The 27,592-nt window shown below is 46.5% G+C and overlaps 1 protein-coding gene across 1 annotated transcript; it reads left to right on the forward strand.

Annotated features, from left to right (window-relative positions):
- Nucleotides 1-3,671: 3,671 nt before the first annotated feature.
- On the forward strand, nucleotides 3,672-21,053 carry MMUT (methylmalonyl-CoA mutase). The gene is made up of 12 exons (XM_056856283.1): nucleotides 3,672-4,050; nucleotides 5,674-6,041; nucleotides 7,233-7,390; nucleotides 10,428-10,599; nucleotides 11,414-11,662; nucleotides 13,010-13,121; nucleotides 15,343-15,458; nucleotides 16,447-16,562; nucleotides 16,964-17,095; nucleotides 17,991-18,138; nucleotides 19,459-19,626; nucleotides 20,919-21,053. The coding sequence occupies exons 1-12, from the start codon at nucleotides 3,672-3,674 to the stop codon at nucleotides 21,045-21,047; spliced, it is 2,247 nt and encodes a 748-aa protein (XP_056712261.1). The 3' UTR covers nucleotides 21,048-21,053.
- The last annotated feature ends 6,539 nt before the right edge of the window (nucleotides 21,054-27,592 follow it).

Below are 27,592 nucleotides of genomic sequence, written 5' to 3' on the forward strand. Positions count from 1 at the left end.
TTGGGATGCTGCCCTGAGCTCCTTGGAGAAACTGATCTCCAGGCGACAGAGATCAGTTCCCCTGGAGAAAATGGCCGCTTTTGGCAATTGGATTCTGTGGCATTGAAGTCCCTCCATCACCACATACTGCGGCAGGGAGTTCCGCATTTTACCTACCCATTGGTGAAGAACTAGGGTTGCCAACTGCCAGGTAGTGAAAAACATTTACAAACAAGGTGCAATTTTTATATAAGCTACTGAGATTCCTATAAACATACAATGTACAAATACAAGTAACCACACTATAACCAACACATAGTATGTACAAAATATACAATAAAGGAGCAAAAAAGCTTCCAATTCTACACTATTGTGAATTTGAAACGGCCGTATCCTATTGAAGATTGTGGCTTCTTATTCATCTGAAAATTGAACTTGAACTTATACATACTTGGTACTCTGCTGAGACCTTTGAAAGATTTTTTGCTCCTTTATTGCATATTTTGTACATACTATGCGTTGGTTATAGTTTGGTTACTTGTATTTGTACATTGTGTTTATAGGAATCTCAGTAGCTTATATAAAAATTGCACCTTGTTTGTAAATGTTTTTAGCTCCTATACTGTTTTCCTAACCTTTGGTATTAGTATAGAGGTGCCTGTTTCTCCCCTGCCAGGTAGTAGCAGGAGATCTCCTGTTATTACAACTGATCTCCAGGTGACAGAGATCAGTTCCCCTGGAGAAAATGGCCGCTTTGGCAATTGGACTCTATGGCATTGAAGTCCCTCCCCTCCCTAAACCCCACCCTCTTCAGGCTCCACCCCAAAAATCTCCTGCTGGTTGCCAAGAGGGACCTGGGAAACCTATGAAGAACACACCTCCCACCCCCGAGCCTTCTGCACATGCCCCAGATCCACTGGCGAAGACAAATTGGATCCAGCTGTATATATTTCCCAAGAAGTACTTTCTAAGAAATCACACCATCTTTAAGTAGAACAATATAAGGCATTATATAAGATGTATGGTATGTCATCAGAATGATCAGTTAATAAAAACATTTACCACTAACCATCAGCTGGCAGCAATGAAGAATGGTAGAGAGGTTGATCCATAAAACTGCTGCACGCCTGTCTTGCTATTGTGTGGAATGACCAGCATTTCCTTACGGAGACAATCAAATCTTTCTACTTCACAAGGCCTTGTACATTATAAAATAGACACTTTATATAGGGGAGCAATGATCGCTTCATACCACTAGCAGCCAACGCGCCCCACGACTTGCCTTTTCGCCCCGTCGCCCGGTCTAAAGGACAACGACGACTCACCGTCCGCTCCCCCGAATACCGTTGCGACCGTTAACGGTCCCGCCGTTAGGACGCGCAGGCGCGGAAGGCGCGCGTTGAGTGCGCGTGCGCCTCTTCTCTAGACCCGACGCCCCCGCGCATGCGCCCAGCCTACGTCCGCCTCCCAGCGCAGGAAGAGGGGGAAAGGTACGGCGCCGGGTGGGCGTGAGGGGGGGTCGGCTGTGCCTTTCAGACGGCTCCTCGAGAGGTCTTCGGCCAGGGCTGCCTGCGCCTCTCGGCCCCTGTGCGCAACGAACTCCCGCCGAAGCGCGCGGCCTGGGGGCAGACCCCTTTCCTCGGCCTTGCCTACCTCGCGGGGCTGTTGTGAGGAGACCGCAGAGGGAAGAGGAAACCTTTGGAGGAAGGGGCGAGGCTAAGGTGTCCAGCGGGGCTCTGGAGGGACGGCGTATGGATTCTCTAAACAAATAAGCGCCGTGTGTAGAAAAGGGCCAGAGTCCAGTAGCACCTGAAAGGCTAACAAAAATATTTTCTGGCAGGGTGTGAGCTTTCGGGAGCCACAGCTCCCTTCTTCACAGCTCACTTCTTCAGGTATCTGAAGAAGTGAGCTGTGGCTCCCGAAAGCTCATACGCCCTGCCAGAAAATATTTTTGTGAGTCTTTCAGGTGCTACTGGACTCTGGCCCTTTTCTACTACTGCAGACAGACTAACACGGCTGCCCACTGCGAATTAAGCGCAATGTGTGTGTGTGTAAAGTGCCGTCAAGTCGCAGCCAACTTATGGTGACCCCTTTTGGGGATTTCATGGCAAGAGACTAACAGAGGTGGTTTGCCAGTGCCTTCCTCTGCACAGCAACCCTGGACTTCGTTGGTGGTCTCCCATCCAAATACTAACCAGGGCTGACCCTGCTTAGCTTCTGAGATCTGACGAGATCAGGCTAGCCTGGCGTATGGATTCTCTAAACAAATAAGTTCAATAGGTAGATTAAAATAGCTGCCATATGGTAGGAACATACCATATTATCTCTTTTCTGCCAGAGTGGGAGTTAGGCTTTTTTTTTTTCTTCCTTCAGCACGTACATTTTGAGTAGTAGCAATAATAATTAGGAAGAGCTTTGGGCAGCTGTCCAGTGTTTTGCTACTGAGTTACCGCAGGCACCAACCCCAAGGAAGTGGGCTTCCTGGTCGGAGGTGTGAATTTCGAGGCAGTGGGAGGGGCTGTGGCTCAGTGGTAGAGCGTCTGCTTGGCATGCAGGAGGTCCCAGGTTCAGTCCCTGGCATCTTCATGCATTCATGCCTCTTCTCTAGACCCTTCTTGTTTTCCAAAAGGGGGCATGGGGTATCTTTCTCCACTGCCCGGCCATGGGGATACAGTGCAGGGTTCAGATTTAAATGCAGAGGAGAGCCACAGCAATTGCAAGTTTCTGTGAATTTTGCTAATGCTTGCATATATTTTGCATCCATGGGCACTGACAAAAACCACAATGTGGTAGTATTTTTTTAAAGAACTTGTAAACTCCCAAGTTCCTAAGTGTCAAAAGATGGGACACAAACATTTTAAACAAATAAGCCAAGCTTTAGCTTACAGAGTTACTCCAGCTGTCTCCTCTCTCTTTCAGTAGTGTTGCAAATGCAGCAGCGATCTCTTTGGAGCAGGGCAATCTGGAATAAGGTCGGGCACTTCCCCCTACATAAGAAGCTTTTCTGATTGGCTGAGGGCACAGTACCTTGCACTTACAAGTTAATACAGTTTCTCACCAGTAACAGAACAGCTTCTTTTCCTGAACCTTCTTTGTTGACAGCTTAGCTCCTGAGCAGTTAGAATATTCATGAACAGTCTCTTACATCACATCATCCAGCCAATGGCTGGAGGGGTGGGGGAAGTACTCATTTCAAAAAAATTAAAATGCCCTCTGGAAGGGGTTGTCATTTTAGCAAAACAACCTTGTGATTGATGGTTACCAATGTATAAAAACTCAATCTGTATCTTTTCCTGAGATCACACATTTGGATGGGTCTGGATAGTATTTGGATGAATGTCTCTTGCCTTGAAAACTCTATGGCAGGGGTTTCAAACATAAGGTCCATGGGCTGGATCCGGCCCCTTGAGAGCTCTTATCTGGCAAGCCAAGGCAGTCCCCCACCCCCAATCTGGGCTGGCAAGGCATGGCCTGGCCCAACCAAGTGGCATTTATGTCATATCCAGCCCTCGGTTGCCATAAGTCAGCTGTGACTTGGCGACACAAAAGTATAATAATTTTTTTAATAGTAGCCTATTGAAAAGCAACCATCTTCCACACTGGGGGTCTGTTAAAAGGCCGATATTAAAACCTCATTGATAATTGTTGGAATATTCTGATTTTAATCCACAGACTGAATCTCACAGTGAAAAATGTTAAGGGCCCGACATAGACTTCTGTGCTTCTGGCCATGCTGTTACCGGACACAAACGGAGTTGGGTCTCCACGGGCACATGCGGCGCCCACTGCATCAGAAACCGCTTCACCCAGAGTGGGCTGCGATGGCCAAAAAGCAGCTCAAGGGCAAGAACCCAGAGGAGTTGATGTGGCACACGCCGGAGGGGATTTCCATCAAACCGCTCTACTCTACACAGGACACAGAGGGCTTTCCCGAGGAACTACCTGGGGTCAGACCCTTCACTCGTGGTCCCTATCCCACCATGTACACCTATAGGCCCTGGACCATCCGCCAGTATGCTGGTTTCAGTACTGTGGAGGAGAGCAACAGATTCTACAAGGATAACATCAAGGGTAAGATGCATAGTCTGGGGCAGTGATTTTCAACCCTTCTTATCTTATGTCCCATCAGTTGCTCTGTCGAAGAACCTAGGTGGCACATGCCAGTGCCTGGCACCCTGGAGCTGGCGTCAGGGGGGCGTTCGATGGGGTGGAGCTGACATTAGTCAGCTTCCTAACCTCTTTCGCCTCGGGAATGCCCCCTTCGGCTGCGGCGTGGCAGTGCCACCTCGCTGTTTGCAATGGGGCATTTCCTCCTTTTAATTTTTTTATTTTTAAAAAAGCTTTCCCCCCCTTCCACGGTAGCTGGGAAGCTTCTGAGGAGGTGGTGTGGCTGCGTTGCTCTTGGCTGCCGCAGATCTAACCCACCCACACCCACCCCGGAATGGGCTGCCCTAGTCCAGTAGCATCGTAGAGTAATAGAATATTTCACATGTAACAGTGGTGCATTCCTGAGCATGCTACTCTGGAAAGTAAGTTGCAGTGGGGTCAAGCATGCCTCTGAGTAACCATGAGTGGGATTGGATTATAGGAGTGTTATGCACATTTTTTTGCAAATTGGCAAAGGTTAACTCAGTGGGACTTAATTAGCGTAGAAATTTAGCTTCATTAGGAAAGGCTGAACAGGAAAGTCTTTGGTCATTCACAACTATTTATTTACTTAATATATCTTTATCCCATGTTTCTACCTAGGAGATGAGGGTCAGTATCATCTACTCAGACTAGCAGTGGCTTTCCAGGGTCTCAGGCAGAGGTCTTTCACATCACCAACCTGCCTAGTCCCTTTAACTGGAGATGCCAGGGATTGAACCTGTGACCTTCTGCGTGCTGAGCAGATGCTCTACCACTGAGCTATGACCCCTTCCCATAAGAAGCTGCCTTATACTGAATCAGACCCTTGGTTCATCAAAGTCAGTATTGTCTACTCAGACCGGCAGCAGCTCTCGAGGGTCTCAGGCAGAGGTCTTTCATATCCTGCTCAATGCAGGATCAGCCTAGTGCATCCCTGACAAGTGATTGTCCAGCCTCTGCTTAAAGACTGCCAGGGAGGGGGAGCTCACCATCTCCCTAGGTAGCTGATTCCACTGTCGCACAACTCTTACTGCAAAATTTTCCTAATATCCAGCCAATACCTCTCCACCTGCAATTTAAATCCATTATTGCGAGTCCTAGCCTCTGCTGCCAACAGGAACAGTTCCCTGCCCTCCTCTAAGTGACAGCCCTTCAAATACTTAAAGAGAGCAATCATGTCCCCCCTCAACCTCTTCTTCTCCAGACTAAACATTCCCAACTCCCTCATCCTTTCCTCATAGGGCTTGGTCTCCAGGCCCCGGATCATCCTCATTGCTTTCCTCTGCACCCACTCCATTCTGTCCACATCCTATGGCTGAGGCTTCCTCTTCCCTGTATTTCATTTTGTTTAGCTGTAGTCCTAGCCTATACATTCCTAATGTTTTTTCTTTGAATAAAGGTTAACGCTTGTTTTAAAAACTAGGGCCAGTATTGCTGTAGAAATGAACTGACCATTAGAAAAGTATTGGATCTAATTTGCGGCTCAGATTTGCCCCTTTCAAAGAACAGAAAAGTTGAATTCCAGGCAACTTTTCAATTATTAGATCTCTTCTTTCCTGGTTCCAGCTGGACAACAGGGCTTATCGGTGGCTTTTGACCTGGCAACCCACCGAGGGTACGATTCAGACAACCCCCGAGTTCGTGGCGATGTCGGAATGGCCGGGGTTGCCATTGATACGGTGGAAGATACCAAGATTCTTTTTGACGGCATCCCTTTGGAGAAGATGTCTGTTTCGATGACAATGAATGGGGCAGTCATTCCCGTCCTGGCTACGTTCATCGTAACGGGGGAGGAACAGGGAGTGCCCCAATCCAAGCTGACGGGGACAATACAGAACGATATACTGAAAGAATTCATGGTCCGCAATACGTACATTTTCCCCCCAGAGCCATCAATGCGGATCATTGCCGACATCTTCCAATACACGTCAAAGGTATTGTTTGCTTTAAAGCATGAGGCTGATGGTGCAAAATAAGGTAAAAATGTATTTTATTAGTCCGTTAATGATCTTAGACTCTTCTTTGAAAAGCCACTGGAAGACATAACAGATTCCCCTGAAGAAGCTACCTGGGCAAAATGTACAGGGAATTTAAACTGAGTAATAAAATATATTTTTTACTTTTTTTGCACCATCGGCCTCGGCCTTAGCTTTTCCTCCTGTGACTGGTGTGGCCCTTTTATTTCTCCTTGCTTTAATGCAGAGTCTCCCAAACTTTTTGAGTCATGGAGCACTTTTCAGGAGAGAAATTTATCATGGAGCTCTAATTTTTACCTAGCACCTACATACTAAAACCTAATGCCAGTAGTATTTTTCTTTCCAGTCTCTTCATGGAGCACTAGATGTTTCGCGGAGCACCAAGTGCTACTTGGAGCACAGTTTGGGAACCTCTGCTTTAATACATGCCTGTTATATTAACTGTGGTGCATATCCAGTGGGTGTTACAGATACCTGTGGACTCCCCCCCCCCAAAAAAATCAGTGGTTTATAGATCAAATCAAGCTTGAACTGACCCTAGAAGCTAAAATGACTAAACTGAAGCTGTTGTATTTTGGTCACATTATGAGAAGACGAGTCACTGGAAAAGTTAGTTGTTAGTCTTTAAGGTGCTACTGGACTCTTGCTCTTTTCTACTACTGCAGACAGACTAACACGGCTACCCACTGTGGAAAAGACAGTCATGCTAGGAAAAGTTGAGGGCAGCAGGAAAAGAGGAAGACCTGGCAAGAGATGGATTGACTCTAAAGGAAGCCATGGCCCTCAGTTTGCAATATCTGAGCAAGGCTGTTAAGGATAGGACGTTTTGGAGGACATTGATTCATAGGGTCACCATGAGTCAGAAGCGACTTGACGGCACTTAACTCATGCATATCCAGTGAAGCATGAATGAACCAAAGCTGGCAGCATGAGACTTTCCTACCTCCTGTGCCAGCCCATGGAGGTCCACGAAATTCTGCTTAGGAGGGTCAGGTGACCTGTATGGGGGAGGCAAAGAGGAAGTCTGCAGTGGGGAGGGGAGTAGATGAAAGTCTCCCTCTCTCCTCCTCTAGCAGTTAGGTGGACACTTATATGTGCAGTGCTTAAAAGTATGCATGGGGACAAAAAATATGTTTTGTTTTCCTGTAGCACATGCCCAAGTTCAATTCTATTTCCATCAGCGGATACCACATGCAGGAAGCAGGAGCGGATGCCATTTTGGAATTAGCTTATACTATAGCCGATGGTCTGGAGTACTGCAGGACTGGACTTCAGGCTGGCCTTTCCATTGATGAATTTGCGCCAAGGTATGCTAACTCACCTTGCGAGCCACATGACTTGAGCTCTTTGATTTCACGATAAGGGAGCACAGATTCCAAAATGTGTTTGTGACAGCTTGCAGTCCTGTTGTGTAGCTGTTATTATTGTTACTATTATTATTACTATTATTATTAATATCGTTGTTGTTGTTATTGTCCTCCCCCACCAAGGCAGGGCAAAGGGCAGTTTATGGGGTTATATAGCAGTACACAAATCAGATGTCAATTAAATAAAACCCAAGTATAAAATATATCTGATTACAATCACCATTCAATTAAAAAATACAAAAAGTTGGGGTCCCAATGGCACAGTTTGCCCTCATATTAAAATATATAAGTGGGGCAGTAGCAGCAATCAGTAAAAAAGTCACACATGAAGATCTGAATCAGACCCTTGGTCCATCGAAGTCAGTCTTGTCTACTCAGGCTGGCAGCGGCTCTCCAGGGTCTCAGGCAGAGGTCTTTCACATCACCTACTGCCTGGTCCTTTCAACTGAAGATGCCGGGGATTGAACCTGGGACCTTCTGCATGCCAAGCAGAGGCTGTACAACTGAACCCCGGCCCCTCCCCAGGGCAAAGGGATGGAGGCTTGCCTAAAAGCCCGTGCAATGCAACGCAACGGGCAGCTCTGTTCAGAGGCTCTAAGCTGCCAGTCAGCTGGCTTCGGAAGATCTGGGTTCTTGGGCTGCAACTTAAACTCATGCTTGCTCAGCACAAGTAAGCAGAGGGGCTTGGCTGAGAGCCAACCAACAGTGGGGCAAACAGTTCAAGAGGAAGCCAGGCAGAGAGAAAGCATCAGAAAAGCCCTCAATCCAATTAGAACAGAACATCCTAGTCTCTGATTTGCTGAAAGGTTTCCCAGTCCTGTTGGTGGGTCCTACGCTCACCGTATGGGGCACAGATTCCGTTGCTGTCAGACCAGCAAGTCCAGGAAAGGCACAGCTTGCTTGGTCCTCAGGGTGGAGCCATGCATCCCATTGATAGCAGGCCACCCCACTAAGGAATTAACGGAAATGCACCTGGACTCCTTGGAAGGAGAGCTTGATTTGGTTTGGGGGCAGTTAATGGGCTTATTTTCTCCTTGAAGCTTGCCATGAGGTCGAGCAAGGATGTGTTCTTACCCAGGATGGTTCTGCCAAGTAGAGAAGTATTAGAAGCTGTACTCAAGGGGAGGAAAAATCTCCATTAAGTCCATGGCTGGTCAGTTGTGGATCAAATGTCAGAGAAGCTGTTCTCAGTGTCTAATAAAGAAATGGCCAAGGAAAGTAAGCAAAAATCAGGAAAAGAAACAATATTGAATCTGTGGCATCCATGCCCAAGAGTTAGAATCATAGAGTTTGAAGGGACCACCAGGGTCATCTAACCCAACCCCCTGCACAATGCAGGAAATTCACAACTACCTCCCTCCCCCCACACACCCCATGCCCAGAAGATGCCCAAGGTGCCCTCCCTATCATGATCTGCCTAAGGTCATAGAATCAGCATTGCTGACAGATGGCCTCTTAAAAATTTCCAGGGAAGGAGAGCTTACCACCTCCCGAGGAAGCCTGTTCCACTCTAACTTCCAGTAAATTCTTCCTAATGTCTAGATGGAAATTCTTCTGATTTAATTTTAACCCACTGGTTCTGGTCCGACCTTCTGGGGTAACAGAAAACAACTTGACACCATCCTCTATATGACAGCCCTTCAAGTACTTGAAGATGGTTATCATATCCCCCTCAGTCTTCTCCTCTTCAGGCTAAACATACCCATCTCCTTCAATCTTTCCTCATAGGACTTGGTCTCCAGACCCCTCACCATCTTTGTTGCCCTCCTCTGGACACTTTCCAGCTTGTCTACATCTTTCTTAAATAGCGGTGCCCAAAACTGAACACAGTACTCTAGGTGAGGTCTAACCAGAGCAGAGTAAAGTGATACCATCACTTCACGTGATCTGGACACTATACTTCTATTGATGCAGCCCAGGATCCCATTTGCCTTTTTAGCTACCGCATCACACTGCTGACTCATGTTCAGTGTTTGGTCTACTAAGACCCCAAGATCCTTTTCGCACATACTACTGCTAAGACAAGCCTCCCCCAGCCTATAATTATGCATTTATTTTTCCTACCTAAATACAGAATTTACATTTATCATTGTTGAAGTGCATTTTATTAGTTTTAGCCCAACTCTCCAGCCTGTCAAGATTATCCTTCAAGCTGGCTCTGTCTTTGTCAGGTTGTTTAATGTCAATACCTGCCATAATTGGTTCTTGTAGGTTATCCGGGCTGTGTAACCGTGGTCCAAGACCACGGTTACACAGCCCGGATAACCTACAAGAACCAATGAACTCTGACCGTGAAAGCCTTCAACAATAACCTGCCATAATGTTTGTAGTGATTTAGTTGTTCTGGTAACCCAGTCAAAATGTTGTTTTGCATGACCTTTAGTCTGACTCCCGGGCAGGAGTTGGGAAAGTGGGTCAGTGTGTGTAGAGGAGGTTTTCTGTAAATTCTCACAGCACTGCAGAAAAGTGACCTTGAGGGGTGCAGATAACGCTGGAGGCCTCTGGGAAAGGGAAACCACCTGGACATAAGGGGGAGGGGAGCCTGTGCCGGCTATAGCAGGAGCCTATTGGAATGTATATGTCATTAGGGTTTTAGTTCTTGTACCCGAGCTGAATTTTCTGAATGCTCCATGGAATTACAATAAACCACTGGTTATTGCTGAACAACTACTGAGAGCCTGTGGTTATTGAAATATTGCCTGGACAACGAGAAGCCTCACAGTCTTCTACCATATTTGCTACCCCTCCCAATTTAGTATCGATCTGCAAATGTAATAAGCATCCCCTCTATTCCTTCATCCAAATTGTTTGTAAATCATTTCAGTTATTATAATATTAGTCTGAAAACAAGCCAGTAGGATCCTCCTGTTTTATTTTGAGTTTAAGATCATTGTAGTTTACATGCACTATGCAACCTACAGCACTGTGTGTTACTAGCTTTTGCATTCCAGCCAGACCACATGTGCTCTCATTTCAGGCTGTCTTTCTTCTGGGGAATTGGTATGAACTTCTACATGGAAATAGCTAAACTGAGAGCCGGGAGGCGGCTTTGGGCTCACTTAATAGAGAGGATGTTTCAGCCCAAGGACACCAAATCTCTCCTCCTTAGAGCTCATTGTCAGACTTCCGGATGGTCACTGACCGAGCAGGTTGGATATTTCCTTTATTTACCACAAATGCACTCCCCCAATAAATAAATAGTAAATATTCTAATGGATCCTGCGCCTAGAGTGGAAAAGGTAGATCTTGAAATGGGTGGAGGAATAAGAGAGTCACATAAGAAGAAGAGTTGGTTTTAATATACCGACTTTCTCTACCACTTAAGGAAGAGTCAAACCGGCTTCCAATCTCCCCCCCTTCCCTTCCCCACAACAGACACCCCTGTGAGGTAGGTGGGGCTGAGAGTGTGACTAGCCCAAGGTCACCCAGCTGGCTTCATGTGGAGGAGTGGGGAAACAAATCCAGTTCACCAGATCAGCCTCCACCGCTCACGTGGAGGAGGAGTGGGGAATCAAACCCAGTTCTTCAAATCAGAGTCCACCGCTCTTAATCACTACACCATGCTGACTCTCTTAGTAAGATACTAAGGACTGTAGTAGGGGTGGATTTCCCCCCCAGCTTTCATGGTTGAACTTTGATGCAGCTTTCCCCTCCTTTATTGCAGATTGTTTTTGGAGGTAGGCAATGGCAAACCACCTCTGAACATCTTGCCTTGAAAACACTACGAGGTTGCCATAAGTTAGCTGTGACTTGATGGCTAAAAGTTTGTAAATAATTCACCTTTGTCCAGGACAGGTTGTAGGATGTTGTGCAATATATATAGATGTATTTTTCAATATTTGTTTTTAACCTCCTAGACATAACGAGATGGTCAAGTGCAGTGCAATCAATATATCAATGTACTACAGAATGTGTCGTGTGAAATACCATCGTACCTTAAAAGTGTTTTCATTTCTCTTGTAGGACCCTTACAATAATATCATCCGTACTACAGTTGAGGCGATGGCTGCCGTGTTTGGAGGGACTCAGTCCTTACATACGAATTCATTCGATGAAGCCTTAGGATTGCCAACCGTGAAAAGTGCTCGAATTGCCCGCAATACCCAGATTATTATCCAGGAGGAGTCTGGCATTCCGAAAGTGGCCGACCCGTGGGGTGGTTCGTTTCTGATGGAGTCTCTCACTAACGACGTGTATGACGCCTCTTTAAAGGTGAGCCCTTCTGCGTTTGGGTGTGAAAGAAAACAAGGGTATGGATGTTTCATTAAATGCTGAAATCTTCATCCTATTTTGCTGTGTAGTAATTGTGCTGCCCCCAGTCACTTACCTGGAAGTATATTTTATTTGGTACTAAGGTGAACTTGATTTTTAAGAAATGCCATTTATAGGTGCCTTTGGGAAGGACGGTAGTTCTTCTGGTTCTATAGAGATCTAATTAAGGGTACATGCAAAAACCAAGTAAGAGTTCTGTTTTTATTGGATCATCTTAAGAAATCGCTTGAGTACATAAACTTTTAAATACAAAAGACGTATTTATATTACTTTTAAACATTCTTTTCTGAATATAAGCCCTGCGGGAAGCACATTATTCATGTTGAGTTAATGTATTGAAATGAAATTATTATTTGTACTCTAGCTGAGTAAATGGGATACATTAACTTTCCTATTTTGAGCTCTAGTCAATTTCAGATACGTGTTATGGGACACTGCTGGATTCACAACTCTGTCAAAGTACCTAACAGAGCCATCCTAAGCAGAGCTGCAGCTTTCTAAATCCATGGAAGTCAATTGGCTTAGCAGGGTGTAACTGTTTAGGTAGTTGGGAAATGTATTTTAAATGGCTGTTTACATAGCATATTTCTCACCTCTCCCATGTTGTGTAAGTAGCTATTTAGGCACTAGTAAGTCTAGACTAGTAAGGGGTGTCAAACTCAATTGTTACGAGGGTTGGATATGACATAAATGTTGCTTGGTCAGGCTGGACCATGCCTCGCCAGCCCAGATCAGGACTGGGGGAGGTGGCTGCCTTGGTTGGCTCACAGTTGGCTCGCGGGCCGGATAAGAGCTCTCAAGGGGCCGGATCCGGCCCTCGGGCCTTATGTTTGACACCCCTGGTCTAGACTTTGGATCAGTCACCTACTTCACACGGTTGCTCACCTACTTCACACGGTTGCTGTGAGGATAAAATGGAGCAGAGGAGAATGATTTAAGCTGCTTTGGGCCTCCTTTGGAGAGAAAGGTGGGGTATAAATGAAGGGACTAAATAGGGAATGTTCCCTGGGGCAGAGCTGTGGCTTAGGGACTGGGCATCTACTTTTGGATGCAGAAGGTCCCAGGTTCAATCTCCAGCATCTGCGTTAAAAGGACCAGGCGATAGCTGGCGTGAAAGGCCTCCACCTGAGAACCCGGAGAGCTGCTGCCAGTCAGAGTAGGCGATGCTGACCTTGACTGATGGTTCTGACTCAGTATAAGGCAACTTTGCGTGTATTCATTCATGTACTAGGCAACAGCCACTGTGGAGCTATATTAACTATACCCGTTCTTTGTTGTTTGTGATAGCTTATTAACGAGATTGAGGAAATGGGCGGGATGGCCAAAGCTGTCGCTGAAGGCATACCGAAACTGCGGATCGAAGAGTGCGCTGCTCGAAGACAAGCCCGGATCGATTCTGGTAGGGAAAGTGAAAGGGGACACTCTCGACTACAAAGTACGCCAACTGATTAAAATAGCCAGGGTGGCAGTCCCACACACATTTAGGCAAAGCATCTCTCACAGAAATACTTTGTTCTTGCACCCGGGTAACTGCACTCAGAGCTGCAGCCCATAACATCCCTCTCCAAAGTTTAGGAGCCCGGAACAGAAGTCTTACGATGAATTGAAAACGAACTGAATTTTGGCTGCATTCGCTGACAAGAAGAGTGTGAAATAAACTGCTTGGGAAATTGCTTTGCTTGGCATAGCTGAATTAGACTCAGTTGCGCACACACATTGGCTGAAGTCCTGAGACTTTTGTAACGAGTGCCACATGCTTTCGGGGATGGGGGATTTCCGTTCCTAGAATCATAGAATCGTAGAGTTCGAAGGGACCACCAGGGTCATCTAGTCCAACCCCTGCACAATGCCAGAAATTCACAACTATCTCCTCCCCACACTCCCAGTGACCCCCTACTCCATGCCCAGAAGATGGCCAAGATGCCCTCCCCCTCATGAGCTGCCTAAGGTCATAGAATCAGCATTGCTGACAGATGGCCGTTGAGCCTCTGCTGAAAAACCTCCAGGGAAGGAGAGCTTACCACCTCCCGAGGAAGCCTGTTCCACTGAGGAACCGCTCTGACTGTTAGGAAGTACTTGAAGATGGTTATCATATACCTTCTCAGTCTTCTCCTCTTCAGGCTAAACATACCCAGCTCCTTCAGCCTTTCCTCATAGGACTTGATCTCCAGACCCCTCACCATCTTTGTTGCCCTCCTCTGGACACGTTCCAGCTTGTCTACATCCTTCTTAAACTGTGGTGCCCAAAACTGAACACAGTACTCTAGGAGAGGTCTAACCAGAGCAGAGTAAAGCCATACCATCCTTGAACAGCAGTCTCCCGTGCTGTGTAGTTAGCCACTCTTGAAACCTAGAGGACTTAAAATCCCGTGAGACAGTATGATATGGATCTGCTGTTCAAAGGAGTGGGGGGAGTTTGGGGTGTCTGCAGGAATTTCAGGTAGCCAATAAGAGAAGCTTTGCTGTGCTGCTAGATCTGCCCCTGAATCCTATTGGACTAAGGGTCAAGCAGCCCTGATATTTGTCCTTCCCAACGAATGACACCAAAATGAAATCAAGAAGTGAAGCAACCCCCTGGGTGTGCAAAGAGCCATCAAGTCACAGCCGACTGATTGTGACTCCGTAGGGCTTTCAAGGCAAGAGACGAACAGAGGTGGTTTGCCACTGTCTGCCTCTGCGTTGTGACCCTGGACTTCCTTGGTGGTCACCCATCCCAGTACTAACCAGGACCGACCATGCTTAGCTTGTGAGAGCTGATGACATGGAGCTAGCCTGGACCATCTAGGGCAAGCAGCCCCCTACACAGTGGCATTCTCGGTTTCATGAAACGTTTACCTATTACTTGGTCATGGTCAATTAGATGAGTGATACATTGACAGTTAATTGATCTGCTTTCCAACCCCAGACCCAGGTATATTGTGTTTCTTCTTGCCCAGGTGAATATGATCAGTGAAGTCCTAGAGAGGTATTCTGGATACTCTTGAGAGGCAACGTGGTGTAGCAGTTCAGAACGGTGGTTTGGAGCTGTGGAGTCTGATCTGGAGAACCGGGTTTGATTCCCCACTTCTCCACATGAGCGGTGGAGGCTAATCTGGTGAACGGGGTTGGTTGCCCCACACCTCCACATGAAGCCAGTAGGATGACCTTGGGCTAGTCACAGCTCTCTTAGAGCTCTCTCAGCCCCACCTACCTCAGACGGTGCCTGTTGTGGGGAGAGGAGGGGAAGGTGATTGTAAGCTGGTTTGATTCTTCCTTCAGTGGTAGAGAAAGTCAGCATATAAAAACCAACTCTTCTTCTTCAGCAAGTAACCATGCTAATTGTGAAAGGCAGATGCTTCTTGGGAGTATCCCCTGATTCTGTAATAGTCACACAGGGGGCTGATGAGATTTCCCCCACCCCCTTAACTTATTTGTATTGTTTTATTTACTTCATTTATAGCCCCCCTTTCTCACTGCGTCTCCTGGTGGATTAAAAAATTAAATCGAGAAGCACAAGACATCTAGTATCAGTGCAGTAGGACTGGGATTACCGACGCTGAGAAACAAGGCAAACCCAAAACTGTCAGAAGCACAGTTTGTGATTATATTCTAACATTCTAAATATGGTATTTGGGAAATAGGTGCCGAAGTAATTGTTGGTGTAAATAAGTACCAGTTGGAAAAAGAAGAGACAGTTGAAGTTTTGGCAATTGACAACACTTCAGTCCGTAACAAACAAATTGAGAAACTTAAAAAGGTAAGGAGCTTTGACATCATGTTAGCCATGTACAGACTTACTCGTTTTGTCAAACCAAACAGTGTCAAATAAAATATAGTATGCTGACCCATTGTGTACACATTGGGTTGATCATTGCGTCATCCACATAAGAATGGTCATCCAGCAGAGGTATGGGTTGGGCAGGGGGGTTACACTTTTTATGCACATTGACTTATTTATTTGACAGGATTCTCTTCAGTCCTCTCTCTGCCTCAGCTCCTCTTTCCCTGCAGCCATTTGCCTTCCTGGACAGGCTATTTTAGGTTAACTCTGAAGACCTGCTTGTTTTGTTTGGTGTTTCTTCATAGTCTTGCTGTGAAAGAAGCATGCCCCCCCCCCCCCGGCACTGGGGGGGGACCGAACAGCAAAACGCATTTGCCGAGGCAAAACACAGTTTGGCTCAAGCGTCACAACTCCTTTCTGTTTGTTTTTATTAGTTGTTTAGTATGTGCATTTATGTATGCAAGTGCATATATGTTTTTAAAGTTGGGTTTTTATGGGTTTTTTTTAAAAAAAATGCCACCTTGAGGGCCCAAATTGGGTGGAACGGCGGGATAAAAATGTTTGCACGCAATTCAATCATTTGTCTTCCAAAGGTGTGCATTTTACCTAGCTACTCTTTGGGTGAGTTGTCATTTCACCACAGTAAGGATATTAAAGAATTTAATCCTGTGTACCCCTGGAAATCTCATTGAACCACGTGGAAACGTGCAAAGAAAAAGTTTAATTATCGTATTTTACAATGTTACTTTGGCAAGCGTGACAAAAGTGCTGAGAGGATGTAACAAGGCAAGTCTTACTGGAGCACGGTAACCGTTCATAAACATTAGCTATGTGATTCCTTTTCAAGCCCGTAGGTGATCTTTTAATACCTGCTTGACTAAAAGAAAGACCCCAAACATAGGCTGCGTCTTGTGAGCTGAGTCTTGATGGCCCTAGAATGATGACTGTCTCGTTCTCTCCAAAGGTAAAGGCTTGCAGAGACAACGCGGCCGCTCAGGCTCGCCTCGCGGCCCTGACGGAGTGTGCTGCCACAGGGCAAGGCAATCTGTTGGCCTTGGCCGTGGAAGCGGCACAGGCAAGGTACGTGAAAAAGGGTTCTACATTGGTTCCTCTGTGGAACAGGCTTCCTCGGGAGGTGGTGAGCTGTCCTTCCCTGGAGGTTTTTAAAAAGAGGCTAGATGGCCATCTGTCAGCAATGCTGATTCTGTGACCTTAGGCAGATAATGAGAGAGAGGGCATCTTGGCCATCTTCTGGGCATGGAGTAGGGGTCATGGGGTGAATTTCCTACATTGTGTAGGGGGTTGGACTAGATGACCCTGGTGGTACCTTCCAACTCTATGATTCTTCTGAGACAACAATGGTACAGAAATAGTGTTAAAATATACTCCTTACTTTGCATCTGGCGAAGTCACTAGTCCATGCAAGTTTACGCCAGAATAACATTTGAGGAAATTTGATATTTCGTTTGCTATGTTATCAGATGCACAGTTGGTGAAATAACAGATGCCATGAAAAAGGTGTTCGGTGAGCACAAAGCCAATGACCGCATGGTGAGCGGAGCTTACCGTCAGGAGTTTGGGGAGAGCAAGGAAATTACTCATGCTATCAATCGGTAAGAGACTTTCTTATATCTTATAACATAAGAAGAGCCATACTGGATCAGACCAAAGGACCATCAGGTCCAGCAGTCTGTTCACACAGTGGCCAACCAGCTGCCTCTAGGAAGCTCACAAACAGGAAGACTGCAACGGCATCATCCTGCCTGTGTTCCCCAGCAACTGATTTAAAAAGGCACACTCCCTCTGGTACTGAAGGGAGGAGCTGTCCATCATGATTAATAGCCATTGGCAGCATCGTCCTCCATGGATTTGTCCACTCCCTTTTAAAGCCTTCCAAGTTGGTCACCATGACCAAATCCTGTGGCAGCTCATTCCACAAATTAACTATATGCAGCGTGAAGAATACTAAGATATATGCTAGTCATTCCAGTTTACTGTATCCCGTTCTGCATATTTGAACTTGTTGGCAGTATTCTGAGCTCGGCAGAGCAAACTCTTATTTTGAATATGATAAAAGCAATTTTGAATCTGTCGATTATTTCACCAACTAAATAAGCAGGGTATAAGGAGCTTCAGAGTCAGTGTGGTGTTGTGGTTAAGAGCGGCAGACTCTAATCTGGTGAGCTGGGTTTGATTCCCCACTCCTCCAAATGAGTGGCAGACTCTTATCTGGATAACAGGGTTTGATTCCCCACTCCTCCACATGAAGTCAGCTGGGTGGCCTTGGGCTAGTCTCTCTGAACTCTCTCAGCCCCACCCATCTCACAAGGTGTCTGTTGTGGGGAGGGGAAGGGAAGGTGATTGTAAATCGGTTTGATTCTCCTTTTAAAAGGTAGAGAAAATCGGGGTATAAAAACCAACTCTTTTTCTTCTTCTAAATAAATAATGATGTTACCAAGTATCTGCTATTAATAAGGAAACTTTATTTCAATTTTTTTAAAAAATCAGAGTTAACCACTTCATGGAGCGTGAAGGACGGAGGCCACGTCTTCTGGTTGCTAAAATGGGCCAAGACGGCCATGACAGAGGAGCCAAAGTGATTGCCACGGGGTTTGCTGACCTGGGATTCGATGTAGATATAAGTCCTCTATTCCAGGTATTTAATCTTTTTCAGTGAAATGGTCACAAAGCTTAATTAAGAACTTTTTCAATGTTTGCACCTTAATCCTCATAAGAAACACTGGTTCAACAGGTGTGTTAACTAGCTGTGTGTTGTCTTTTAGTTGACTTCAAACACTTTCTGATTATCGACTTGTGTGTTGTTGTTCATCTGATATTTATGACATAACAGGCTTCTTACTAGGCTTATCTCTTTATGTTGTCATTGCACTTCAGAATTATTATTGGGCACAGAATTCTCCGTTTTCATTTTTCACCATGGCCACTTTAGACTCTTATCTTTGCAATCCTAAGAGAACTTTCCTGGGAATAAAAGGACATACTGCTAAGTAGATCTGCTCATTATTGCTCCCTACTGAAAATTTGAAACTTGAGCATCTTTGAGCAGGGCTTCCACCAAACATGTTTTATATTTGGATGGATTCTGGAAGACTAAGGAAAATAGGACCTGTTAGTGAAATGAATATGTATACATTTTAATATTTTGTATTGCATTTTAGTATTACATTATATTATGTTTTAGTATCAGTTTTCCACTAGCCAGGTGTAATCATTAAATTCTATTCCGTTGAAATGTTTGTACAGAATCTCTGAATTGGAAAGACCCAGGGAACAGAGAAATAGGCCACTCTTTCCGCCTTTTATTTTCACACCCTGTAAGCTGTGTGAAAACCCATGCCTTCTAATATGACATGGAAGCAGCTTTAAGTGGTAAATGTCAAGCAAAAACAGCAGGTAGTGTTGTAGATGCTACTTACAGTATCCAGCATAGTGTAGTGGTTGGAGTCTTGGACTAGAATCAGGTTGGAAACCCCACTCTGCCACAGAGGCTTGCCGGGTGTCTTTGGGTCAAGCACAGACTTTCAGCCTAACCTACCTCACAGGGTTGTTGCGAGGATAAAATTGAAGAGAGGTGAACAATGTAAACTGCTTTGGGCCCCACGTGGGGAGAAGAATAAGAGCATGCTGCCAAGTTGCAACAGAGTCATGGCGACCCCAACCATGGGGTGTTCAAGGAAAGAGATCAGCAGAGGTGGTTTGCCGTTGCCTGCCTCTGCGTAGCAGCCCTGGACTTCTTTGGTGGTCTCCCCTACAATACAAAGTAACAATAACTGACCTTGCTTAGCTCCCCAGCTCTGACGAGCTGAGGCCAAACTGTGCTGTTTGGATTGTGCCAGGGAGGGGGGATGTAAATGAAGTAAATCAATAAATAATATTCTGTTTATGAAAAGTGAGGCATGTTTTGCACACGCTGTATTCTTGCTCAGCATATTCTCTTGCATTTTGCCTTTCTCAGACACCCCGCGAAGTAGCCCAGCAGGCTGTGGATGCCGACGTGCACTGTGTGGGCGTGAGCACACTTGCCGCTGGCCACAAGACTCTAGTTCCTGAACTCATCAAAGAGCTGAACGCCCTTGGCCGCCCGGACATCCTTGTCATGTGTGGGGGTGTCATCCCTCCTCAGGTACTACACATCATGACTTGCCAGTCCGTGGATATTTAATTATGGAGGATAACTCGGTGTCTGTTTTGAGCTGTACAGCTGGGTTTACTGTCCGAATAACCTGTTGGATTGCAAGATTCCTCCTAACCTGACAAAGGGAGCTTTGACTCTTGAAAGTTTAGACCCCGAATATCTTATTATTATCTAAGGTGCTACTGGACTCAAATCTAGCTGTTCTACTGCAGACTAACACAGCTACCCTCTGAAACTATCTATAGGTGTGTTACTCCACTCAAGAGTTTTTGTGTTTTTGTTTTGCACAATATCTTGTTACTGAATCTTATGAATTCTTCAACCATCAGGGAGTCTTTCAGTGGTGCTCAGTGTAATCGTAAATATGTTTGGTTTTTTTAATTTTAAATACGGCTATAAATATGTAAAGAAATGAAGCAGGAAAGAAGCCCACTTAATCTAGAGGGGCGGACAGAACACCAAGAGTAGAATTTTGTTCAGGGATCTTTTTTCAGTTTTGACCTTTTGGCCACAGTGTATCTTGCTGAGCTTGGCAAACAAAATATCTGTATTAGAATCCTGGATAACTGATAATACCAGGGCAGAGGCAAGACTACACTTCTCTTCTGATGAGCTGATTCTTTGGGTTGAGCAGTTTGTACCAATGACACAGGCCGTGGAGTTTGCAGAGTTCCTAACAGGTTTTAAGTGGCTTGCAGTAGTCAGGGTTGTACCCAGACCGTAGGGTCTTGAGTCGGGGAAGGCATCACTATTTGGGTTCACAGCAAATGCATCACACCATTTCCCTGAGAGCCAGCATGGTGTAATGGTTAAGAGCGGTGGTTTGGAGTGGTGTAGTGGTTAAAGGCGGTGGTTTGAGGCAGTGACTCTGATCTGGAGAACCAGGTTTGATTCCCTACTACTCCACATAAACAGCAGTATGCTAATCTGGAGAACCGGGTCGGTTTCCCCACTCCTCCACTTGAAGCCAACTGAGTGACCTTGGGCTAGTCACAGCTCTCTTAGAGCTCTCAGCCCCACCTACCTCACAGGGTGTCTGTTGTGGGGAGGGAAAGGGAAGGTGATTGTAAGCCAGTTTCATTCTTCCTTAAGTGGTAGAGAAAATTGGCATATAACAACCAACTCTTCTTCTTCTTTCATCCCTCTCTGCCCATTGATCCTTACCAGCACAGCCCAGTTGTAAATTCTGTTCTTGTACTTGGTGTTCTGCAAATGGTTATTTTAAAAAAATTGAGTGTATGTTTTCATGCCTTTTAAAAATATTTCTTTGTTCTGAATAGGATTATGAATTCCTGTATGATGCTGGTGTTTCCAACATATTTGGCCCAGGAACCCGAATTCCAAAGGCAGCAGTGCAGGTCCTTGATGACATCGAGAAGTGCTTGGATAAAAGGCAGCAGTCTTTGTAAACCTCTGACGTTCAGGGTCTCTCAATCACCTTATAACTTGTATTAATTCATTGTGATCAGCTGTTGGGAAGTAATCTGTATTAAATCAGTTACAGTGCCTGATGTTGCTTTGTGCTTTCTAAGAAAGTGTTTGTGGGGGGGGAGGGGGGAGGAATCGTCTGCAATAATGAGGAATATGTTATGATTGTGTATATAACATCAATAAACGGAGAAGGAAGGCTCAGTAAAATAAATGGGTAATTTTTTTAATGTCTGCTTTGTGCAACAGACTTTGAAATGTACTTGGTATCTTTAAAATGGCCTTTGGATTTAGAATCCTAAAGTTGGAAGGGACCACCAGGGTCATCTAGTCCAACCCCCTGCACAATGTAGGAAATTTACAACTATCTCCCCCACAGACACACCCCCAGTGACCCCTACTCCATGCCCAGAAGATGACCAAGATGCCCTCCCTCTCATGATCTGCCTAAGGTCATAGAATCAGCATTGCTGACAGATGGCTATCTAGCTTGTGCTTAAAAACCTCCAGGGAAGGAGAGCTGACCACCTCCTGAGGAAGCCTGTTCCACTGAGGAACCGCTCTGTTAGAAAATTCTTCCTAAGTCTAGATGGAAACTCTTATTTTCAACCCGCTGGTTCTGGTCCGACCTTTTGGGGCAACAGAAAACAACTCGGCACCATCCTCTATATGACAGCCCTTCAAGTACTTGAAGATGATTATCATATCCCCTCTGTCTTCTCCTCTCCAGGCTAAACATACGCACCTCCTTCAACCTTTCCTCATAAGACTTGGTCTCCAGACCCCTCACCATCTTTGTTGCCCTCTGGACACATTCCAGCTTGTCTACATCCTTCTTAAATTGCAGTGCCCAAAACTGAACACAGTGCTCTAGGTGAGGTCTAACCAGAGCAGAGTAAATTTCCAGGTATTTAAGACTAGTAGGCCTGAGCAGATTGATGGCTAAGTCCAGTGTCACTTGAACGTTAATAAATAGGGGAGGAAAGCAAGAAATTATTTGGTTTAATTTTGTTTTTGTTATAGGAGGAGATATTCTCTGACCTAAATAGCCCATGCTAGCCTGATCTCTTCAGATCTCGGCAGCTAAGCACATTTGGCCCTGATTAGACTAAAGAAGCCCCAGGTTGCTATGCAGAGAGGCAGGCGATGGCAAATCACCTCTGTGCGTCTCTTGCTTTGAAAACCCTGTGGGGGTCGCCATGAATTGGCTGTAAATTGACGGCACTTTCCAACACCGCAGGAGGGAAGGGAGCAAGAAACTGGAGCCCACTATGCTTGCATAGAGCACTGCCCAGCACCCGTTAGAGCAAGGACTCTGATAGTGGGGCCCCCACATGGGGCCGTCTCAAGAAACACAGGGCACCCTATCGAACCACTCCAGACATGTGTGTATGTCTATAGACTCCAACTCTATGATTCGGTGTCTCCCCAGGGCAAGCCTCATAGAATCATAGAGTTGGAAGGGACCACCAGGGCATGAAGTAGGGGTGACGGGTGTGTGAGGGGGAGGTAGTTGTGAATTTCCTGCATTGTTCAGGGGGTTGGACTAGATGACCCTAGTGGTCCCTTCCAACTCTATGATGATTCTATGATCTCTAACCCCTTCTATTCCAGTCAGCTGGTGTCTGATGAAGGGAGTGCTGATTCTCGGAAGCTCATACCCCGAATATCTTGTTGGTCTCAAAACGCACGGGAGGTTTTGCCACTCGGATGGGGAAAATGTGCATCCAGAGGGTGGCAAATCCGTCCCTGCAGAAATGGCCCTTACTAGACTCGACCCTGTTTTGCTGCAAAGCAACAGGGCTACCCTCCCAAAACTATCTCCATGGAAGTTTTGCTAAGTCCCCGTTTTGTTTTGTTTTAAAAACCATACACACTGTTGCAGTAAAACAGGGGTTCGCGGGGGAGAAGAGGGAGACCCAAGATCGTTATCAAGAAAACAGTTTATTTGCAGCTGCTGACTCAGAGGCCCTAATGGGCAGAAATCTCTGATCTATACTGGGGAAGAGATATTTTTCCAAATTCAAGTTATGACGATACATCAACAGGTTATGCATATCTGATTGTATTGCAGACAGAAAGGCGACTCAGTACAGTTGCAGTTTCATCCAGTTTCTCCCATCATTGTTTATCGTTCACCCGTGACACTCCATGACTCTTAGCCCAGTGACCCAGTGCACAGAGCAGGCTTGTAGCTAGGCAGAAATTCCTTCCCTGTCAGTCTGGAAGCCAATTTTTACCGGGAGATCTCTGGGGTACTGGCACAATGTGCGTCCAGAGGGCGGCAAAACCGTCCCTGCAGAAATGGCCCTTACTAGACTCGACCCTGTTTTGCTGCAAAGCAACAGGGCTACCCTCCCGAAACTCTCTCCGTGGAAGTTTTGCTAACAGTCACAAAGAAAAAAGAAAGGCTAAGTCCCCGTTTTGCTTTAAAAAAACAACAACTATACACACACACACAAAGGAGCCGCACGAAGAGCTCGAGCAACCGAGCTTTAAACCCTCCGCAAAGTAGCCGAGGCGGGGGAGGGAGAGAGAGAGAGAAACCGGAAGCCAGAACGCGCGTGCCGCTCTAGCCCTTCCCCCTCTATCACCGCCTCCGCCCCCTTCCCATTCGCTTCCCTTCTGCCGTCCTGGCGGCTCGACGCTCTAGTCCCGAAGTGGGTGAGATCGCGCAGGCGCAGTGGGGCCCCCCCGCAATGTGGGGAGGGGGGGGAGAGGGTGGCCTGAGGCGGCCTCGTCCTGGCCATGGCGGACAAGAGGGCGCCGCCGAGCCCCCCAGGTGAGCGCAGGAGGGGTGGGTGGGGGAGGAAGGGGGCCCGCGCGGCCTCGAGGAACGCCGTTCCCATAAAGCGCGCTGAAAGGGGGGCGGGGCGGGGGTCTGTATTCAAGTTCGGAGGCGCCGCTCCCGTGCTGTGCCTGTGGCGGCCTCCTTTCGTTCTCGTAGGGCTCCTTTAGATCCGTGGCGTTGCATCGTCGAAGGTCGCGTGGCTGCCTCTGAGCATGCGAAGAGGGCGCTTCCAATCACCGGCCAAGATCGAGGGGCAGGGGGTTCGTCTCTCTCTCTCTCTCTCTCTCTCTCTCTCTCTCTCTCTCTGGGCAGAAATAGAAAAGGGCGAGAGTCCAGTAGCACCTTAAAGACTAACAAGAATATTTTCTGGCAGGGTGTGAGCTTTCGGGAGCCACAGCTCACTTCTTCAGATCTGAAAGAGAAAAGGGCCAGAGTCCAGGAGCACCTTAAAGACTAACAAAAATATTTTCTGGCAGGGTGTGAGCTTTCGGGAGCCACAGCTCACTTCTTCAGATCTGAAAGAGAAAAGGGCCAGAGTCCAGGAGCACCTTAAAGACTAACAAAAATATTTTCTGGCAGGGTGTGAGCTTTCGGGAGCCACAGCTCACTTCTTCAGATACCTGAAGAAGTGAGCTATGGCTCACGAAAGCTCATACCCTGCCAGAAAATATTTCTGTTAGTCTTTAAGGTGCTCCTGGACTCTTGCTCTTTTCTACTACTGCAGACAGGCTAACACGGCTACCCACTGTGAATCATTTGGGCAGAAACGCACGGGAGGTTTTGCCTTGGATTTGCCTCTCTCTAAATGCACGTTTTCCCCAACCAAATTCTCACAACTCTCAAAAATAAGCCCCCCGTGCAGAGTTTTGACAATTCAGATGGGGGGAAATGTGCATTTAGAGGGCAGCCAATCCAAAGCAAAACCTCCTGTGCGTTTTCGCCCTTTCTCTCTCTGGCCATTTCTGCCTGGGAGGTTTTGCCTTGGATTTGCCGCCCTCTCAATGCACATTTTCCCCATCCAGATTCTCAAAACTCAACAATAAGCCCCCCCCCCCATGCAGAGTTTTAAGAATTCAGATGGGGAAAATGTGCATTGAGAGAGCTGCAAATCCAAGGGAAAACATCCCAGGCAGAAATGGCCCCTCTCTCTGTGTAGCGAAATAAAATGAAAGCGCTTACTGGCAGGTGCCGTTTATTTCCATATAAGCTTGCGAGAGTTGCAATTCACTTGCAATATCTGGAGAAGCCATTGTGGAGTGGCCAGACATAAGAGGGGCTGGGGAGGGTGGGCTTCTATTCCAGCCGAGTGTGGACCCCAGTAGCTCAGTGTAGAAGAAGACTTGGGCCATTTATGCACGGGAGGTTTTCCCTTGGATTTGCCACTCTCTAAATGCACATTTTCCCCATCCGGATTTTCAGAACTCTGCACGGGGACTTATTTTCCAGTTTTCAGAATTCGGATGGGGAAAATGTGCATCTAGAGAACGGCAAATCCAAGGGCTCCTCCCGTGCATAAATGGCCTTTGTTTTTTTGTTTGTGTTAAGTGCTGTCAAGTCGCTTCCGACTCCTGGAGACCCTATGAATCAATGTCCTCCAAAACGTCCTATCCTTAACAGCCTTGCTCAGATCTTGCAAATTGAGGGTGGTGGCTTCCTTTATAAAGTCAATCCATCTCCTGTTGGGTCTTCCTCTTTTCCTGCTGCCTTCAGCTTTCCCTAGCATGATTGTCTTTTCCATTGACTCTTGACTTATCATGTGATAAGACCAAAGTCACATTATGTTTGGTCATTTTAGCTTCTAGGATCAGTTCAGGCTTGATTTGATCTATAACCCACTGATTTGTTTTTTTGGCAGTCCACGGTACCCCGCTTTTCTCTACCTTTAAGTAATCTCAAAATGGCTTACAGCTGTTTTTCCTTCCTCTGCCCACAACAGACACCTTGTGAGGTAGGTGAGGCTGAGAGAGTTCGGAGAGAACTGTGACTAGCCCAAGGTCACCCAGCAGGCTTCATGTGGAGGAGTGGGGAATCGAACCCCATTCTCCAGATTAGAGTCTGCCATTCGTGGAGGAGTGGAGAATCGAACCCTGCTCTCCAGATTAGAGTATGCCACTCTTAACCACTACACCATGCAGTAAAAAGATATGTGTGGTTATTTACTTCCTTTATAGATCATCTTTCTTGCTTGAATCTCGAGGCAAATTAGGATGGATATAAAAAGCAAATCAGTCAGACAGGGATAATCCTCAATAAGACAATAAAGGCAGGGGTGCCTTTGGCCATGCAAAGAGGGCACTTTCATTGCCACTAGCAGGTAACTGTGTGCTAGGGTGGTGTTCAGAGTGTTGGAGTAGGATCTGGGAGATCCAGGTTCGAATCCTCGCTCTGCCATGCCAGCTTGCTGGGTATCCTTGGGCTGGTCACACCCTCTTAGTCTCCCCTACCTGAAAATCTTAATAATAATAATAATAATTGTTTATTTATATTCCACCCTCCCTTTGCCAAACAACTCTAAAATACACTCTAATGCAGGGGTGTCAAACTGGGCTGGATATGACATAAATGTCATTTGGTCGGGCTGGGCCATGCCTCTCCAGCCCATAAGAACATAAGAAAAGCCCTGCTGGAGCAGACCAAGGCCCACCAAGTCCAGCAGTCTGCTCACACAGTGGCCAACCAGGTGCCCAGATCAGGACTGGAGGGAGTGGCTGCTTCGGCTGGTTTGCGCGCCGGACAAGAGCTCTCAAGGGGCTGGATCCGGCCCATAGGCCTTATGTTTGACACCCCTGCTCTAATGTAATGGCGCTTTAACGTCTGTCAACCCCCAATAATGAAATGTCCAGTTTGTATTTCAGACAGCATGGGGGAAATAATGACTAGCCCAGCATGAGTAAAACAAAGGAGGAGGCTGGGGGAAGAGTATGGAAAAAGAAGCAAGGGAGAGGGGAGCGCAACAATCCAGACCAGTAGATAGAATGCCACAGATGTAAACTCCAACCGTGTACATGTGTTCACATGGAAGCCCACAAACAGGCTCATGCCTCAAGATAAGGCTTAATCGGTCTCTGATCCTGTTTTAGAGTTAACTAGATGGTAGAAAAAGGGCTGTGGGTTCTCTAGCTCAGGGCTCAACAAATCCTGGGCACCAGGGTGCCGTGGCACCTAGAAATTGAATTGTGACATCTAGTATTTTCAGCAGTCATTTACTATTAGGTGCCTCTTGGTGATCCTCAGTAGAAGTACAAAGCTTATTTAGGTGAGGGATTGAAGTTAGCTTTTGTTGTGATGACAACCAGGGTTACGTCATATTTACAACATTTTTTGGTTACGGCTTTAAAAGAAATGACAAGAAACGGGCGAGTTTAGGATTAGATTTTGTGGCAGCAATAGTGGTTAAATAGTGGGTCAGCGTGGTGTAGTTGTTAAAAGTAGTGGTTTGGAGCGGTGGAGTCTGATCTGGAGAACCAGGTTTGATTCCCCACTCCTCCACATGACGGTGAAGGCTGTTCAAAGGTGGAATGCTCTGCCTCGGGGCGGGGGGGGGGGGGCGGTGCGGTGGAGTCCCTGTCTTTGGAGGTCTTTAAGCAAAGGTTGGATGGCCATCTGTCGGGAGCGCTTTGATTGTGGGATCCTGCATGGCAGGGGGTTGGACTGGATGGCCCTTGTGGTCTCTTCCAACCTTGTGTGATTTTGTGAACCTGGGACCTTCTGCATGCCAAGCAGATGCTCTACCAC

Source organism: Euleptes europaea, chromosome 10 (assembly GCF_029931775.1).
Source record: "Euleptes europaea isolate rEulEur1 chromosome 10, rEulEur1.hap1, whole genome shotgun sequence".
Taxonomy (NCBI): Eukaryota; Metazoa; Chordata; class Lepidosauria; order Squamata; family Sphaerodactylidae; genus Euleptes; species Euleptes europaea.

What these genes read in the sequence shown, in the direction of transcription:
- MMUT (XM_056856283.1), top strand. Translation starts at nt 3,672, where the DNA reads ATGTTAAGGGCCCGACATAGACTTCTGTGCTTCTGGCCATGCTGTTAC. An exon ending in TCTTCCAATACACGTCAAAG is followed by an intron (nt 6,042 to 7,232) that starts GTATTGTTTGCT and finishes GTTTTCCTGTAG; the next exon opens with CACATGCCCAAGTTCAATTC. An exon ending in TGTATGACGCCTCTTTAAAG is followed by an intron (nt 11,663 to 13,009) that starts GTGAGCCCTTCT and finishes TGTTTGTGATAG; the next exon opens with CTTATTAACGAGATTGAGGA.